This window comes from Salvelinus fontinalis, unplaced genomic scaffold, assembly GCF_029448725.1.
Source record: "Salvelinus fontinalis isolate EN_2023a unplaced genomic scaffold, ASM2944872v1 scaffold_0766, whole genome shotgun sequence".
Taxonomy (NCBI): domain Eukaryota; kingdom Metazoa; phylum Chordata; class Actinopteri; order Salmoniformes; family Salmonidae; genus Salvelinus; species Salvelinus fontinalis.
Genome location: NW_026600975.1, coordinates 51,629 through 70,791, shown reverse-complemented (window position 1 = coordinate 70,791; position 19,163 = coordinate 51,629). Strand labels below are relative to the sequence as shown.

Sequence of the window (19,163 nt, the reverse complement as noted above, 5' to 3'; positions counted from 1 at the left end):
TTGATTCAAACAGTTTGAGCCCTGTGGGGCATGTGAAGGCTATCAAATCAAAGGCAAAGGCACAAATTAAATGTATTTACCTTTATGTAATTAAAATAATTAAAGAGCAGCAGTAAATAACAAGAGCAGCATAGAAGGGGGACAACGCAAATAGTCTGGGTAGCTATTTGATTAGATGTTCAGGAGTCTTATGGCTTGGGGGTAGAAGCTGTTTAGAAGCCTCTTGGACCTAAACTTGGTGCTCCGGTACCGCTTGCCATGTGGTAGCAGAACGACTAGGGTGGCTGGAGTCTTTGACAATTTGTAGGGCCTTCCTCTGACACTGTCTGGCATAGAGGTCCTGGATGGCAGGAAACCTGGACCGTACACACATCCCTCTGTTGTGCCTTGCGGTCGGAGGCCAATCAGTTGCCATACCAGGCAGTGATGCAACCCGTCAGGATGCTCTCGGTGGTGCAGCTGTAGAACATTTTGAGGACCTGGGGACCCACGCCAAATATTTTCAGTCTCCTGAGGGGGAATAGGCTTTGTCTTGCCCTCTTCACGACTGTCTTGGTGTGTTTGGACCATGATAGTTTATTGGTGATGTGAACATCAAGGAACTTGAAGCTCTCAACCTGCTCCACTACAGCCCTGTCGATGAGAATGGGGGCGTGCTCGGTCCTCCTTTTCCTGTAGTCCACAATCATCTCCTTTGTCTTGATCATGTTGGGGGAGAGGTTGTTATCCTGGCACCACCCGGCCAGGTCTCTGACCTCCTCCCTATAGGCTGTCTCATCGTTGTCGGTGATCAGGCCTACCACTGTTGTGTCATCAGCAAACGTTTTTTTTAGTTTATGTGTTTTATTTTATATGATATCGTTCTACCTCTTATCCGGGATATTGTGTTTACGTTTCTTATTTAATACCTCGTCCAGCAGGTGGCGGTAATGCACCTTAACATTGGATGTCAACCGCCGTTAAACTCCATCGAAGAAGAAGACACTTTCCCTTCATCGGATCATTGTTTAAATCACAAGGAGAGTTACAGAGGAAGTATCTTTAATAAGGTTGGATGAAATGGATTGTAATCTTATTGCTACATCTGTGAAGTTGTAAGAAGAACGGAAAAGCGAATTGAAAACATTATACAGTTCTATCTCTGCAGTCATCTACCTATGATACCCGTAGCATTGGTTTGGTATCGGTAACTCCCGGTACAATCAGCGGCCACTTGTCTGCATTTTCAATACTATTTTTACAATCGTATCTATTTTAATGCATACTATCGCTTATATTCGCGCTTTGTTGTATGGTGTAAGACGTCTGTGAAGTTGTGAAATAGTGTTTACGTGATGCAGGCTACAGTACAGTAACTTTAGCATGCTACTGTACAGTAGTTTATTTTCGGTTCCAGTGTATAACAGTTTTATTCAACATGTATCAGTCATGGATTAGCTAATACATGTATTATGTTATCTAGTTTAATGGTGTGATAATCGGGATATTTGCCTTGCATTTCAATCTACACATGAATATGGGTCTGCAATGTATTGCAATGTTAGGTAGGCTACTCAATTCCCTTGGCATTCTGCAAGCATGAATACTTTACAATAATGGAAGATATGCATTGTGTTAATCTTACTATTTGTCCATGTATTGAATGATACACAGCTTTCCATAAATGCAGTGTGGACTTTTTACAGATGAAACCCCTTCCATTATGACACTCCTTCCTGTATCTGTCATAAAGGCCTATGCATTCTTTGTCCTATAGTTACACAACTAAATCTAGTATCTGTCACTTACCTTTCATGCTGTAGATCTGCTATCATGGTGCTAAGAATGTTTAGTACTGTATCTGTCACTTATGTATTCTCTGTATGTATAAGGTATGAACCCTTGGACATACAGGTACCTCCAGCGCTCCCTCCTGCCTCACATTCGGCCCCTGTCCCTGGTGATCTACTCCAGGCCCCCTTGTATCCACCCCAGGCTTCTGAACTTGCCCCAGTGGGGTGAAGACCAGAAGAGGGTGATGTCCTTCCTGCCTCTCTCTCTCTCTCCCTTAAATGCAGCTGGTGATTCCAGAGAGCCGGCGGGCATCTCTCAACAAGAAGCAGCAGTGGATTGACCGGATGCTGTTTACCAGGAGCCTCCTACAGAGCTCACAGTTCATCACTGTCCTTTCCCTGGTGGGGTGAAGGCCAGAAGAGGGTGATGTCCTTCCTGTCTCAGAATGTGCTGGGGTGAGTTTTTCCATAATAAATTAGCAGCTTACAAATTGTCATTTAATATTTTCTTGATCTATCATGATCTATCAATGCCTCAGGATGCCACTGGGTAAACATTATCTAACTGATTAACTTTTCTGTGATGATATGTGGAAGAAGATGTGTCTGAAGTAAACAGAGGAACTGGCCTAGAGTTAGTCCTGTCTGGTATAATTAGTGGTCAAGACTGGACAAGGAGGGTTGGATAAACTCCTCTCTATGAAGATGAGTCCTGTCTGGTATAATTAGTGGTCAAGACTGGACAAGGAGGGTTGGATAAACTCCTCTGTATGAAGATGAGTCCTGTCTGGTATAATTAGTGGTCAAGACTGGACAAGGAGGGTTGGATAAACTCCTCTGTATGAAGATGAGTCCTGTCTGGTATAATTAGTGGTCAAGACTGGACAAGGAGGGTTGGATAAACTCCTCTGTATGTGGAACAGGTGTGACTATTTATCATGTGTAACAATCAAACCTCCCTATTGGCTGTGTGTTCCACATTCTAAAGTAGTACCATCATTTTACTTGCTGAAATATTGTCCAGAAATGACCTCATTGGACAGAAAGGGGAACTCCTCCCCACACACATGTTGAACAAATATAATGTTTCCCTGAAACAAAGGATTCCTGTAATTTCATGAAATAAGAAATTGATTCATAGTGTCCTTTGTCTGGGGTGATGTGAGTATCCTTCAACAATCAGTCTTCCAGATAGATGACACAGGAACCTTGGTGTAAAACTCTTTAGTAATAAAATGTCATTGCAGACAGAGACTCACATCCAGAATACCTCAGTAGTCTATAGTAAAGATCTGTGTGGTAAAACAGGAGACAACACTCTTTATACCAGGTGGTGTGGACAACAACTTTATACCAGGTGGTGTGGACAACACTCTTTATACCAGGTGGTGTGGACAACAACTTTATACCAGGTGGTGTGGACAACAACTTTATACCAGGTGGTGTGGACAACACTCTTTATACCAGGTGGTGTGGACAACAACTTTATACCAGGTGGTGTGGACAACAACTTTATACCAGGTGGTGTGGACAACAACTTTATACCAGGTGGTGTGGACAACAACTTTATACCAGGTGGTGTGGACAACCTATGTCAAATGCATACGTCAATCATACCTTAACATTGTGGCATTGGATTAGATACAAGGTATCTAAGATTAGAAAAGCATGTCAAGACTGTGGTTTGTCACTCTGCTATGAGCCATCAACCACACCTGTGTGGTCTCAGGCTCTTTGCTACTTTCAGAACATCTTGGCCTTGCGGCTGAGTGACTATCAGCAGGAGCAGACAGTTCTCAGCCTGAGAACTAAAGCAGTACATCTCCATCACCCAGTACTTTTACATCGTTGCACATTGCAAGCACACAAAGGTTATCACATACAGTGGGGAGAACAAGTATTTGATACACTGCCGATTTTGCAGGTTTTCCTACTTACAAAGTATGTAGAGGTCTGTAATTTTTATCATAGGTACACTTCAACTGTGAGAGACGGAATCTAAATCCAGAAAATCACATTGTATGATTTTTAAGTAATTAATGATCATTTTATTAATCATGGCATTGGTGTAGCCCCACCTCCGACCCCCAGGGTAACCCCCAACAATAGTATTTCATACAAGACCAACATTTAAGGCAACATTTGATGTGAACACTTAGCAAATAAACGTCCACACCTTTACAGGAAGTAAAACTGTGTGACCTGCTTCAGCTGTTTAACATTTGTATGTAGGTGAAGAAGTTAAACATGTTTTACTTAAGTGAAGCAGTCACTTGAAATATTATACATGAAGGTAGGGTAGACTGGGGAACAAAGTAACACAGGGTCAGTTGTAACAGATAAATAAGTCCAATTAGAAACCAGGTAGAAAGCTCTTATTCAATGTGATAATGGTTGGTTAGTGTCTCTACTAGGGCTGGGCGGTATACTGTATTTTACTATATACCAGTGTTGATACAAGGACCGGTTTGAGTTTTTACTTTACTTTCTAGAACGGTATTTGAATGTTTGGTTTGTTAAATGTGATACGCTGTGTGTAACGTCCATTTTTATAGTTTACTCTGCTACTTGAGCCATCCCTCTCCGCTCTCTTGGACAACTTTTATTAATCAAAAACATTAAATACCGTCAAAAATGTGAAAAATATAATATGATCTTTTGGCCATATCGCCCAGCTCTAGTCGCTACATGACCAAGAGGTTTTGTTTAAATCCATTGATTACTTTTAGTTTTATTGAAGTTTTTTCTTCAATAAAAAAAGGTTTTTGAGACACTTGAGTAAATATACTTGCTGCTTATCTTTTTGTTAAATTATTGACCTGTGGAACATTCACCTACTGGGTCAATTGTAACATTTAATTCCCACCACTTGGTTGAATTGTAAACGACTGGTATGTCCTAGGAACATACTTACTGTAATGGTAGCTGAGATATGTATGTTTGTATAAAAATATGATCAATCTAACTTAAATAATATTTTCATAATATACTAAAGTCTAAAAGTGTTAGTTTGTTCCCCAGTCTCCTCTACTCTTACTGAGAAAAGGCCTCAACTGAAGAATCTACAGCTGCTGAGTCTGAGGTGTTAAACAGTCCAGTGCTGCTCTGACCACAGTGTTGTTAGGAACCACATTTTCTAACGCCACATACACAGCCTTGTGTCCGCTCTTACTGTGAACTACTTCAGTTACTGGAAATAAACTCAGCAGTGGTCAGACCACAGACTACACCAACATAAACAACACCAATAAATCGAACATCCATTATTGATATTTTCTGGTTTCCAGGAAGTGTGTTAGACCGTGCTTCTACACCTGCATTCCTTGCTGTTTGGGGTTTTAGGCTGGGTGTCTGTACAGCACTCTGTGACATCAGCTGATGTAAGAAGGGCTTTATAAATACATTTGATTGATTGATTAGAGTCCAAATCAGAGGTGGTAACTTGATTGACATTTGATAGCTTCCTCCGTTTCATTCAGTTGGACACATCTTCCCCCGTTTCATTCAGTTGGACACATCTTCCTCTGTTTCATTCAGTTGGACACATCTTCCCCCGTTTCATTCAGTTGGACACATCTTCCCCCGTTTCATTCAGTTGGACACATCTTCCTCCGTTTCGTTCAGTTGGACACATCTTTCTCCGTTTCATTCAGTTGGACACATCTTCCCCCGTTTCATTCAGTTGGACACATCTTCCTCCGTTTCGTTCAGTTGGACACATCTTCCTCCGTTTCGTTCAGTTGGACACATCTTCCCCCGTTTCATTCAGTTGGACACATCTTCCTCCGTTTCGTTCAGTTGGACACATCTTCCCCCGTTTCATTCAGTTGGACACATCTTCCTCCGTTTCGTTCAGTTGGACACATCTTCCTCCGTTTCGTTCAGTTGGACACATCTTCCCCCGTTTCATTCAGTTGGACACATCTTCCTCCGTTTCGTTCAGTTGGACACATCTTCCCCCGTTTCATTCAGTTGGACACATCTTCCCCCGTTTCATTCAGTTGGACACATATCTGTATCACCTCCTGGTACGGCAACTGCAAGGTAATCTTGTTGTTAATCCCACCAAAGTGTCCAATTTCAAATATGCTTTTCAGCGAAAGCACTACAAACGATTATGTTAGGTCACACCAAACCACAATAAGCACAGACATTTTTCCAGCCAAAGATAGCAGTCACAAAAAGCAGGAATATAGCTAAGATTAATCACTAACCTTTGATCTTCATCAGATGACACTCATAGGACTTCATGTTACACAATACATGCATGATTTGTTTGATAAAGTTCATATTTATGTAAAAAAATCTGAGTTTACATTGGCGCGTTACATTCACTAGTTCCAAAAACATCCAGTGATAGTGCATAGCCACATCGTTTCAACAGAAATACTCATCATAAATGTAGATGATAATACAAGTTATACACATGGAATTATAGATATACCTCTCCTTAATGCAACCGCTGTGTCAGATTTCAAAAAAACTTGACGGAAAAGGCAAACCTTGCAATAATCTGAGACGGAGCTCAGAACGAGTCAAATTAGCCACCATGTTAGAGTCAACAGAAACCAGAAATTACATGATAAATATTCCCTTACCTTTGATGATCTTCATCACAATGCACTCCCAGGAATCACAGGTCCACAAATAAATGCTTGATTTGTTCGATAATGTCCGTTATTTATGTCCAATTAGTTACTTTGGTTAGCGCGTTTGGTAAACAATTCCAAAGTCACAAAGCGCGTTCACTAAAACGTGACGAAATGTCCAAAAGTTCCGTAACAGTCAGTAGAAACATGTCAAACGATGTATTGAATCAATTTTTAGAATGTTGCTAACATACATCTTGAATAACGTTCCAACCGGAGAATTACATTGAGTTGAGCAATGGAACGGAGCTGCCTCTCACGTGAACGCGCGTGGTCACCTCATGGCAGTGATTACTCATTCCTGTCTCCTTCGGCCCCCCTTCACAACAGAGTCATCAGATAAAGTTCTATTGACTGTTGACATCTAGTGGAAGCCGTAGGAAGTGAAAACTCATCCATATCTCGCTGTAATTTCAATGGGAGCTTGGTTGAAAATCTACCAGCCACAGAAAAAATTCAAACAGGAAGTGGAACTTCTCAGGTTTTTGCCTGCCATATGAGTTCTGTTATACTCACAGACATAATTCAAACAGTTTTAGAAACTTCAGAGTGTTTTCTATCCAATACTAATAATAATATGCATATATTAGCAACTATGACTGAGGAGCAGGCAGTTTACTCTGGGCACCTCTGTGCACCTTTCATCCAAGCTACTCAATACTGCCCCTGCAGCCATAAGAAGTTAACCCAGTCCTCAGCAGTCCAATCCCTGTACCTTTTGCAGAATATCAGTCTGTGCCTGATGTTTTTCCTGGAGAGAAGTGGCTTTGCTGCCCTTCTTGACACCAGGCCATCCTCAAAGTCTTCGCCTCACTATGCATGCAGATGCACTCACACCTGCCTGCAGATCCACTCACACCTGCCTGCTGCCATTCCTGAGCAAGCTCTGTACTGGTGGTGCCCTGATCCCGCAGCTGAATCAACTTTACGAGACGGTCCTGGTGCTTGCTGGACTTTTTTGGGCGCCCTGAAGCCTTCTTCACAACAATTGAACCGCTCTCCTTGAAGTTCTTGATGATCCGATAAATGGTTGAATTAGGTGCAATCTTACTGGCAGCAATATCCTTGCCTATGAAGCCCTTTTTGTGCAAAGCAATGATGACGGCGCATGTTTCCTTGCAGGTAACCATGGTTGACAGAGAAAGAACAATGATTCCAAGCACCACCCTCCTTTTGAAGCTTCCAGTCTGTTATTCAAACTCAATCAGCATGACAGAGTGATCTCCAGCATTGTCCTCGTCAACACTTACACCTGTGTTAACGAGAGAATCAATGACATGATGTCAGCTGGTCCTTTTGTGGCAGGGCTGAAATGTAGTGGAAAGGTTTTTTGGGGATTCAATTAATTTGCATGGCAAAGAGGGACTTTGCAATTAATTGCAATTCATCTGATCACTCTTCATAACATTCTGGAGTATATGCAAATTGCCATGATACAAACTGAGGCAGCAGACTTTGTGAAAATTAATATTTGTGTCATTCTCAAAACTTGGCCACGACTGTATGTGAGGCCTTTGAGACATCATACTAGATATGTTGACTTGCTGGTCAAGGGAAATGCAAGTTTATTTCTTTGAGTTGCTGAGTTAGAAGTGTTAAGCCTTGTGGGATAACCACCCATCCCGGATCCGGGATAATTGTCATCAGAAACGCTAACTAGCATAGCGTAGCATAGCGCCACAGGTAAATAATATTACTAGAAAATATTCATATTCATGAAATCACAAGTGCAATATAGCAAAACACAGTTTAGCCTTTTGTTAATCCACCTGTCGTCTCAGATTTTGAAATTATGCTTTACAGCGAAAGCAATCCAAGCGTTTGTGAGTTTATCAATCACTAGACAAAACAATAAGTACACTTAGCATCAGGTAACTTGGTCACGAAAATCAGAAAAGCAATCAAATTAATCGTTTACCTTTGATGATCTTCGGATGTTTTCACTCACGAGACTCCCAGTTAGACAACAAATGTTCCTTTTGTTCCATAAAGATATTTTTTATATCCAAATACCTCCGTTAGTTTGCTGCGTTATGCCCAGGAATCCACCGGAAAGAGCGGTCACGACAACGCAGACAAAAATTCCAAATTATATCCATAATGTCCACAGAAACATGTCAAACGTTTTTTATATTCCATCCTCTGGGTGTTTTTCAAATATCTATTCGATAATATATCAACCGGGACAGTTGGCTTTTCAATAGGACCGGGAGTAACAATGGCTGCCTTTCCCTTTTGCGCACAACTCACTTTGAGAGCCCCCACATATCCACTTATGCAATGTGGTCGTTCACGCTCATTCTTCAAAATAAAAGCCTGAAACTATGTCTAAAGGCTGTTGACACCTTAGGGAAGCCATAGAAAAAGATGTCTGGTTGATATCCCTTTAAATGGGAAATAGGGATGCATAGGAACAGAGAGGTTTCAAAAACAGGGGCACTTCCTGATTGGATTTTCCTCCGGTTTTCGCCTGCAATATCAGTTCTGTTTAACTCACAGACAATATTAAGACAGTTTTGGAAACTTTAGAGTGTTTTCTATCCTAATCCGACAATTATATGCATATTCTAGTTTCGGGGGCTGAGAAATAGGCAGTTTCAAATGGGTACGTTTTTTAGCCAAAAACGAAAATACCGCCCCCTAGTCTTAAGAAGTTATTAATGAACGTGAACTCAGCAACCGTAATTCCAGAACAGTCCCACTGTTGTAATAGTGGGATGTGTATCTTCTGACAGACTCTATGCTGAGTAAAGTCATGTTTTTATCCTAAAACTTTTTTCTACCAGAACCAAAGTGTGGATGCAGTCACTATTTAGAGCAGTCTAATCTCGTTAACCCAGAACTATAATCTTGTGTGATTTAAGTTCTGGGTCCATACGTGTTAGAAACTACAGGTGAGTCACATGTTATTTGTTACAGCAGTTTCCATGGAAACATACAGAGGGGTTTATGCAAATTAACCCTTTCTGTCTTGACATCTGAAGGAGGAGTCTCTGAAAACCTATTTAAAGCAGTCTGTCCTGACTCAGCTCAACAGTCTCCAGTCTACCAACTGGTCTCTGTAACTTCATCTTTGTCTCTGTGGTGTACAGTCTTCAGGTGATGATGGGGGTATTGAATCATCTCTCTACTCTCCTCCTTCTCTCTCTCCTTCCTCCTGCTCTCTCTCGTGTAGTGGAGAAGTTCAGTGATGTTCCACAGTGCAAGAATTTCTTCATGCAGGGAACAACTCCAAATCTCCCAGGTATTTTGGTTGGTGGGACAGTCCAGGACCAGAGCCGCTACAAGCCAATCTGCCAGTTGTTCAACAACTTCTACAGGTTTGCAACTCTCTACGACACGACCAACAGGATCCCTGTGTTCTCAGCCTACACCTTCACTGGTCCTCCTATGAGCCCCAGACCAAATCAACCCTGGATGATCGAGCCCCAGGTAGGACTAATGTTTTTTCATATAACATGACATGATTTGTTTACTGCTATACAGTTCAAGTCAGAAGTTTACATACACTTAGGTTGGAGTCATTAAAACTCATTTTTCAACCACTCCACACATTTCTTGTTAACAAACTATAGTTTTGGCAAGTCGTTTAGGACATCTACTTTGCATGACAAGTCATTTTTCCAACATTTGTTTACAGACAGATTATTTAACTTTTATAATTCATTGTATCACCCATTGCGTCAGAAGTTTACATACACTAAGTTGACTGTGCCTTTAAACAGCTTGGAAAATTCCAGAAAATTATGTCAGAGCTTTAGAAGCTTCTGAAATGGCTAATTGACATCATTTGAGTCAATTGGAGGTGTACCTGTGGATGTATTTCAAGGCCTACCTTCAGTCTCAGTGCCTCTTCACATGACATAATGGGAAAATCTAAAGAAATCAGCCAAGACCTCAGAAACAAAATTGTAGACCTCCAAGTCTGGTTCATCCTTGGGAGCAATTTCCAAACACCTGAAGGTACCACGTTCAAACAATAGTGTACAAACAATAGTATGCAAGAATAAACACCATGGGAACACGCAGCCGTCATAACGCTCATGAAGGAGACGCGTTCTGTCTCCTAGAGATGAACGCACTTTGGTGCGAAAAGTGCAAATCAATCCGAGAACAACAGCAAAGGACCTTGTGAAGATGCTGGAGGAAACAGGTACAAAGGTATCTATATCCACAGTAAAACGAGTCCTATATCGACATAACCTGAAAGGCCGCTCAGCAAGGAAGAAGCCACTGCTCCAAAACCACCATAAAAAAGCCAGACCACGGTTTGCAACTGCACATGGGGACAAAGATCGTACTTTTTGGAGAAATGTCCTCTGGTCAGATGGGGGTGCTTTGCTGCAGGAGGGACTGGTGCACTTCATAAAATAGATGACATCATGAGGAAGGAAAAATATGTGGATATATTGAAGCAACATCTCAAGACATCAGTCAGGAAGGTAAAGCTTGGTCGCAAATGGAAATTCCAATCGAATAATGACCCCAAGCATACTTCCAAAGTTGTGGCAAAATGGCTTAAGGACAACAAAATCAAGGTATTGGAGTGGCCATCACAAAGCCCAGACCCCAGTCTTATAGAAAATTTGTGGCCAGAACTGAAAAAGCGTGGGCGAGCAAGGAGGCCTACAAACCTGGCTCAGTTACACCAGCTCTGTCAGGAGGAATGGGCCGAAATGCTCCCAACTTATTGTGCGAATCTTGTGGAAGGCTACCCGAAATGTTTGACCCAAGTTAACAATTTAAAGGCAATGCTACCAAATACTAATTGAGTCTATGTAAACGTGTATGTAAAAGCTGAAATAAATCATTCTCTCTACTATTATTCTGACATTTCACATTTTTTTAATAAAGTGGTGATCCTACCTGACCTTCCAGGGAATTTGTACTAGGATTAAATGTCAGGAATTGTGAAAAATTGAGTTTAAATCTATTTGTCTAAGGTGTATGTAAACTTCCGACTTCAACTGTATATCACAGACAGTTATGTTACAGAATATAAATAAAACTACCACTATGGAGGGTGTAGAGACTTGATTGATTGTCTTGATTAAACCCTCTTTTCCGGGGGAGGAGGTTCACATTGTACAGAAAAGAGGGTTTATTGTACAGAAAAGAGGGTTTATTGTACAGAAAAGAGGGTTTATTGTACAGAAAGGTTGTGAATGAATGGATGTATGATTGTTTCCTGCAGCTCAACGGGGTAAACAACAGCCCTGAAATGAAGATGATGGGAGAACACTATCAACACCAGGCTGGGAACTACGACTATAAGAACTCAATACAAAATAAAGGGGTGAACAGAGGTCACCTCTTCCCAAATTCACATGCTCATTACCTTGATACTCAGAAGTCCACCTTTACCCTGACCAACATCGTTCCCCAGGTGGTGTCCTTCAACGATGGCAGCTGGAAGGAAATGGAGAGAAATGTCAGAGAAAAGCTGATGACGGACTGTTTTAGTAACAGGAAGATAAAGGCCTATGTGGTGACTGGAGCGGTGCCCAGTAAGAGCAACACACTGAAGAACGCATTGAACAACACACTGAACGCATTGAACAACACACTGAAGAACGCATTGAACAACACACTGAACGCATTGAACAACACACTGAAGAACGCATTGAACAACACACTGAACAACACACTGAACAACACACTGAAGAACGCATTGAACAACACACTGAACGCACTGAACAACACACTGAACAACACACTGAAGAACGCACTGAACGACCGAGTGAACATCCCAGATCTCATGTGGACAGCCTACTGCTGTTTGAACAAGAAGAAAAAGTGGATGGCCGAAGCACACTGGGGGTGGAACAAGAAGGTAAAGAGGAAAACATTGAAACCAGAAACCTTGGGAGCACTCGAAAAGGAGTTGAACCAATTTCACCAAGGTGGTCGTGTCCAGGTGTTCCCAAAGGATTGTCCAAGAGGTCCTAAACCTACCACTACCTCTAACCAACCCAGTTGGAAGAATTCTCTTAAAATCATTTCTTCCACAGTCAGGAATCTTTACAATTCCATGATGAATAGAATTGGATGATCAAGGTACAGATGCTCAGACTATATCAACAAACTATCAACTAAACTCTGTTGAAATGATGTTGATATGCAAACACTTGTTACGGTTAGAGTAATGATTATAGTGGTTATAGGGGTAATACGGGTTATAGTGGTAATAAGGGTTATAGTGGTAATAAGGGTAATACGGGTTATAGGGGTAATAAGGGTTAGGGGTAATAAGGGTTATAGTGGTTATAGGGGTAATAAGGGTTATGGGGGTAATAAGGGTTATAGGGGTTATAGGGGTAATAGGGGTTATAGTGGTAATAAGGGTAATAGGGGTAATAAGGGTTAGGGGTAATAAGGGTTATAGGGGTAATAAGGGTTATGGGGGTAATAGGGGTTATAGGGGTAATACGGGTTATAGGGGTAATACGGGTTATAGGGGTTATAGGGGTAATACGGGTTATAGGGGTTATAGGGGTAAAACGGGTAATACGGGTTATAGGGGTAATAAGGGTTATAGTGGTTATAGGGGTAATAAGGGTTATAGGGGTAGTAAGGGTTATAGGGGTAATACGGGTTATAGGGGTAATAAGGGTTATAGGGGTAATAAGGGTAATAGTGGTTATAGGGGTAATTATGGTTATAGGGGTTATAGTGGTAATAAGGGTTATAGTGGTAATAAGGGTAATAGGGGTAATAAGGGTTATAGGGTTATAGTGGTTATAAGGGTTATAGGGGTTATAGTGGTAATAAGGGTTATAGGGGTAATAAGGGTTATAGTGGTAATAAGGGTTATACGGGTAATAAGGGTTATAGTGGTTATAAGGGTTATAGTGGTAATAAGGGTTATAGGGGTAATTAGGGTTATAGTGGTTATAGTGGTAATAAGGGTTATAGCGGTTATACAGATTATAGTGGTTATAAGGGTTATAGGGGTTATAAGGGTTATAGGGGTTATAATTGTTATAAGTGTTATACGGGTAATGAGGGTTATAAGGGTTATTATGGTTATAATGGTAATGAGGATTATAAAGGTACCAAACCCTCTGATACGTGTATCTACCCATCTCTTCTATGTCTATATATCTATAGTCTATACTCTTCTCTCCCCTCTCTACCCATCTCTTCTATGTCTATATATATCTATAGTCTATACTCTTCTCTCCCCTTTCTACCCATCTCTTCTATGTCTATATATATCTATAGTCTATACTCTTCTCTCCCCTCTCTGTCCATCTCTTCTATGTCTATATATATCTATAGTCTATACTCTTCTCTACCCATCTCTTCTATGTCTATATATATCTATAGTCTCTACACTTCTCTTCCCTCTCTGTCCATTTCTTCTATGTCTATATATATCTATAGTCTATACTCTTCTCTCCTCTCTCTGTCCATCTCTTCTCTGTCTATATATATCTATATTCTATACTCTTCTCTCCCCTCTCTACCCATCTCTTCTATGTCTATATATATCTATAGTCTATACTCTTCTCTTCCCTCTACCCATCTCTTCTATGTCCATATATATCTATAGTATATACTCTTCTCTTCCCTCTGTCCATCTCTTCTATGTCTATATATATCTATAGTATATACTCTTCTCTTCCCTCTACCCATCTCTTCTATGTCTATATATATCTATAGTCTATACTCTTCTCTTCCCTCTACCCATCTCTTCTATGTCTATATATATCTATAGTATCTACTCTTCTCTTCCCTCTGTCCATCTCTTCTATGTCTATATATATCTATAGTCTCTTCTCTTCCCTCTGTCCATCTCTTCTCTGTTTATATCAAATATAAAAAGTATGTAAGGGGCCAGAATTCTGTTTTAATAAATAAAATACAGTTTAATTCCTTGATGATGTGCTGCCATTACTCTTGTTAATGTTAATAATTAGGCTTCCAGCAGGGTTGAGATCAATTCCATTTCAATTCCAGTCAGTTCTAGAAGTACACTGGAAATCCATTTATCTTCAATGCTTTTCAATGAGGAACATTTGGAATTGAAATAGAATTAACCCCAACCCTGGCCTACAGTTAGTCAGGTTGTGACTTCCTTATGACTGTTACCATGGAGATACTATTATATGTTCTGAATGTAATTCTATCACTGTTACCATAGAGATACTATTATATGTTCTGAATGTAATTCTATCACTGTTACCATAGAGATACTATTATGTTCTGAATGTAATTCTATCACTGTTACCATAGAGATACTATTATATGTTCTGAATGTAATTCTATCACTGTTTTTAATTTATTTATTCAAAAAAAATTGGGGGTGGATCAGCTTAATATTGCGGAAAGAATGTTGCTTCCAATGTAATTGTCTGCATCATTTCCAATCCCCCATATTTTTTTGGGTAAATATATATATCCATACACGTATGCAGACATATACACATATATACATACACATACCTATATAGACATACTTTTTTAAAGAATATACCTTTATTATTATTCCCCGCAAACCCTACCACCGATCCCCCAATTGGAGTAAACTGATAAACATTTCTGTTTTTACCTTCAATTTATACATCTTATACACATTTACAGACACAGTCTACTTTATAATAGTTCTCTCTTGTTTGTTCTTAGTCCTTCCTCTATTTCTGTTGTCCATCCAGTTTGATTTCTACTTGTAACTGTGCTATTTCACAAAAGCTCCGCACCTATACACATTTCACAGATCCCGTATGCCCTACATTGTTTATCTTGTTATTAGTCCCACCCTTCAGTTCCACTCAACCCCTCCCAATCTATCTTCCAACATCATCCATTTCGGATTTTTATTTGCCATATATTTTTCAACTGCGCTGTGATGCTTCACAAAAGATTTGAACCTTCCTATTCTCATAGCTTCTACGGATTGTAAATTAAAAATAAACATTTTTGCTAAAATAATTATTATATTATTGATTGATTGACTATGGCTCTTCAAATCCCCCAGTATTGCTATCTGTAGCGTTAGTTCTAGGCAAATGTTGCAATTCTACAGCCATTCCTGGACCTGTGACCAAAAACTAGCTACATACGGACAATACCAAAATAAATTATCTAATGACTCTGCCTCCTCACAGCAGAATCTACAGAGCTGGGAAGATTGTATCCCCCATATATATAACATTCTATTAGTTGCAAGAATTTTGTACAGTAATTTAAATTGAAAAATTAGAAGTTTTGAATCCGGCGTTGTTTTGCGTATCAATTCATAAACCATGTGCCATGGAATGGGTACATCGAAAATCTCTTCCCAACTATTTTGCAATTTATATGGCACAGCTGTCAGTTTTTTGGTCCTTAAATGAAATTGGTATATGTTTTTATTTATCACACTTTTCTTTAACCATTTATGTTCTTTAATATAAGGCCGACATACAAGTTCCTTACTTTTATCCCCTTCCACCTGCCTCTTCCATTTTTGTGGTAATGCTGCAATTAATTGGTTGTAATTTTGGGTAGAGCAGACATTTCCATATGTCTGTGTTAGCTGCATGTGTGACATTACTCCACCAGTCCTATTTATGATATCATTCACAAGAATTATACCTTTTTTAAACATTTCTTCGATAAATACAGTTTTTTTATCAATTACTATATTTGAATTTAACCACAATATTTGTTGTACTATTTGTTCCGTCCTTTCAGGTGGATTAAACTGAAATTGCAACCAACTTTCTAAGGCTTGTTTAAAAAATAAAGATATTTTGTAGATTATTTCCTTTTCAAACAACCGAAAGTGAGCAGGTGTAATCTGAATAAAGGGAAAAAGGCCCTTCTTGAACATAGGATGAGACATTCGTACCAATTTACTAGAGAACCAGTTTGGATTTAAGTATAACTTTTGTATGACTGATGCCTTTAGTGAGAGGTCTAATGCTTTAATATTTTATAATTTCTGCCCTCCGAATTCATATTCGTTATATAAATAGGCCCGTTTAATTTTATCTGGCTTGCCGTTCCAAATAAAATGGAATATTTTTTGTTCATATAATTTAAAAAGCAGGTCACTAGGTGTAGGCAAAACCATAAGCAAATAGGTAAACTGTGATATGATTAAAGAGTTAATCAGGGTGATTTTCCCACAAATAGACAGGTATTTTCATTTCCATGGGAAGAGATTTTCGATGTACCCATTCCATCTTATCTATTTTTGCTAACTTTCTATAAAAATTTATTGGAGTGAGATCATTTCTTTCTTTTGGGATTTGTATACCGAGTATGTCCACATCTCCGTCAGACCATTTAATTGGTAAACTACATGGCAATGTAAAATGTGTATTTTTTAGTGATCCAATACGTAATATGGTACATTTATCATAATTTGGTTTTAATCCAGAGAGGATAGCAAATGTATCTAGATCCTCTAAGAGGCCGTGGAGAGACTCTAGTTGTGGTTTTAAAAGAAAACATGAATCATCAGCGTACAATGACACCTTAGTTTTTAAGCCCTGGATTTCTAATCCCTTAATATTAATGTTTGATATAATTTTAACAGCTAACATTTCGATGGCAATAATAAATAGATATGCCGATAGTGGACAACCTTGTTTTACTCCTCTAGATAGTTTAAAACTTTCTGAGATGTAGCCATTATTTACTATTTTACACCTAGGGTTACTATACATAATTATAACCCATTTTATAAGAGATTCCCCAAAATTGAAATATTCTAGGCATTTATATATAAACTCCAGTCGTACTTTATCAAAAGCCTTTTCAAAATCAGCTATGAAAACCAGGCCTGGTGTCCCCGATATTTCATAGTGTTCTATTGTTTCCAGTACTTGCCTTATATTATCTCCAATGTATCGTCCATGTAAAAAACCTGTCTGATTAGGATGAATAATATCTGACAAAACTTTTTTTATTTTATGCGCCAAGCATTTTGCTAGGATTTTTGCATCATAACACTGAAGTGTAAGAGGTCTCCAATTTTTTAAATGGACTGGATCTTTATATATACCACTTGGGTCCTGTTTCAGTAATAACGATATCAGACCTTCTTGTTGCGTGTCTGATAATCTACCATTTATATAGGAGTGGTTAAAACAAGCTAATAATGGTCCTTTGAGTATATCAAAAAAAAAAATGTATACTTCCACTGGTATGCCATCCAGCCCTGGAGTTTTCCCATCCTTAAAGGCCCCAATTGCATCAAGTAGTTCCTCCTCTGTAATTAGGCCTTCACATGAGTCTTTCTGTATAGATGTTAATTTTACATTATTATTAGGAAAAAAATCCATACAATTAGTTTCAGTTAGTGGAGATGGAGGAGCCTGAAACGAAAACATATTCTTAAAGTACTTTACTTCCTCTTTCAAAATATAATTTGGTGAATCATGCGTGACTCCATCATTTGTAACAAGTTTTAATACGTTTTTTTTTGGTAGCATTTCTATATTGAAGATTGAAAAAGAATTTGGTGCATTTTTCCCCATATTCCATCCAGTTCGCTTTATTTTTATAATATATTACACTGGATCTTTCTTGAATAAGTTCCTCCATTTCTTTTTGTTTTTCCTCTAACTTATTCTGTGCCTCTATGGTACCGTTTTTATTGTTATCTAACTGTACTGTTAGTCCTTCAATTCCTTGGACTCTTTTGATCTAAATTGCTTTTGTTTTATAGATGAGTACTGAATTGCATGGCCTCTAAAGGCACACTTAAAAGTGTCCCATACAATATGGGGATCTGCTGTACCTATGTTATGTCTAAAAAAGTCAGTTATAAATTCTTCTGTCCTAGTTCTAAACAAGTTATCATCTAGTAGGCTTTGATTAAATTTCCAATATCCTCGCCCACGTGGAAATTCTGTAAGAGTAATATATATGCCAATTATGTGATGGTCCGACCGCATTCTGTCCCCTATCAAACACTTTTTAACTTTTGGTGCCAGAGAGAATGATATAAGAAAGTAGTCAAGGCGACTAGCTTGATTAAGCCTCCGCCATGTATATCTCACTAGGTCAGGGTATTTAAGTCTCCATATATCCACTAATTCCAATATATCCATGACATTCCTGATTTCCTTAAGTGCCTGAGGGTGATAGTTTGTAGTGTGATTTCCTTTCCGGTCCATAGAGGTATTTAAGACCGTATTAAAATCTCCCACTATAATAATAGAGTCTAGTGTTGCTTGTAGAGTTGATACATTCTTATATATATTGTCAAAGAAGCTTGGATCATCATTATTCGGACCGTATAGGTTAATAAGCCATATATGTTTATTGTCCAATAACATATTTAAAATAATCCATCTACCTTGAGGATCTGTTTGGACAAGTTGCACATTTGGATCAAAGTTATTATTAATTAAAACCATCACCCCTTTTGAATTTCTTTGCCCATGGGAGAAATATATTTCGCCCCCCCAGTTCTTTTTCCACAAAACTTCATCTAAAACTGTTGAATGAGTTTCCTGTAAACAAAAGATATTATAATCCTTCTCTTTTAGCCAGGTAAATACTGATCGTCTTTTCTTATTATCTGCTAAGCCATTACAATTGTAACTGGCTATACTTATTTCACCACTTACCATAATGAGAAACAACTTTCAATTATTTTTATCAAAATATATGTTTGTAAACGTACTATTAAAAAGTAACATAATGATTGAGTGTCTATATAGTTGTACCATGATATTTGCATTTCTACTAAGTAAACCTCCAATTGGTCCCTACTATTCCACCCGCTAAAAGCCCTCCTCAT

The 19,163-nt window shown here is 39.0% G+C and overlaps 1 protein-coding gene across 2 annotated transcripts; it reads left to right on the top strand.

The window, feature by feature from the left end:
- Window positions 1-744: 744 nt before the first annotated feature.
- On the top strand, window positions 745-12,722 carry LOC129847302 (uncharacterized). Of its 2 annotated transcripts, XM_055915054.1 has the most exons (3): window positions 745-2,228; window positions 9,597-9,853; window positions 11,616-12,722. In XM_055915054.1, the coding sequence occupies exons 1-3, from the start codon at window positions 2,219-2,221 to the stop codon at window positions 12,471-12,473; spliced, it is 1,125 nt and encodes a 374-aa protein (XP_055771029.1). In that variant the 5' UTR covers window positions 745-2,218; the 3' UTR covers window positions 12,474-12,722. The 2 variants fall into 2 exon arrangements, with proteins under 2 accessions (XP_055771029.1, XP_055771028.1); XM_055915053.1 differs by lacking the exon at window positions 745-2,228 and having other exon boundaries at window positions 9,117-9,853.
- Window positions 12,723-19,163: the final 6,441 nt, after the last annotated feature.

What these genes read in the sequence shown, in the direction of transcription:
- LOC129847302 (XM_055915053.1), top strand. Translation starts at nt 9,524, where the DNA reads ATGATGGGGGTATTGAATCATCTCTCTACTCTCCTCCTTCTCTCTCTC. An exon ending in CCTGGATGATCGAGCCCCAG is followed by an intron (nt 9,854 to 11,615) that starts GTAGGACTAATG and finishes TGTTTCCTGCAG; the next exon opens with CTCAACGGGGTAAACAACAG.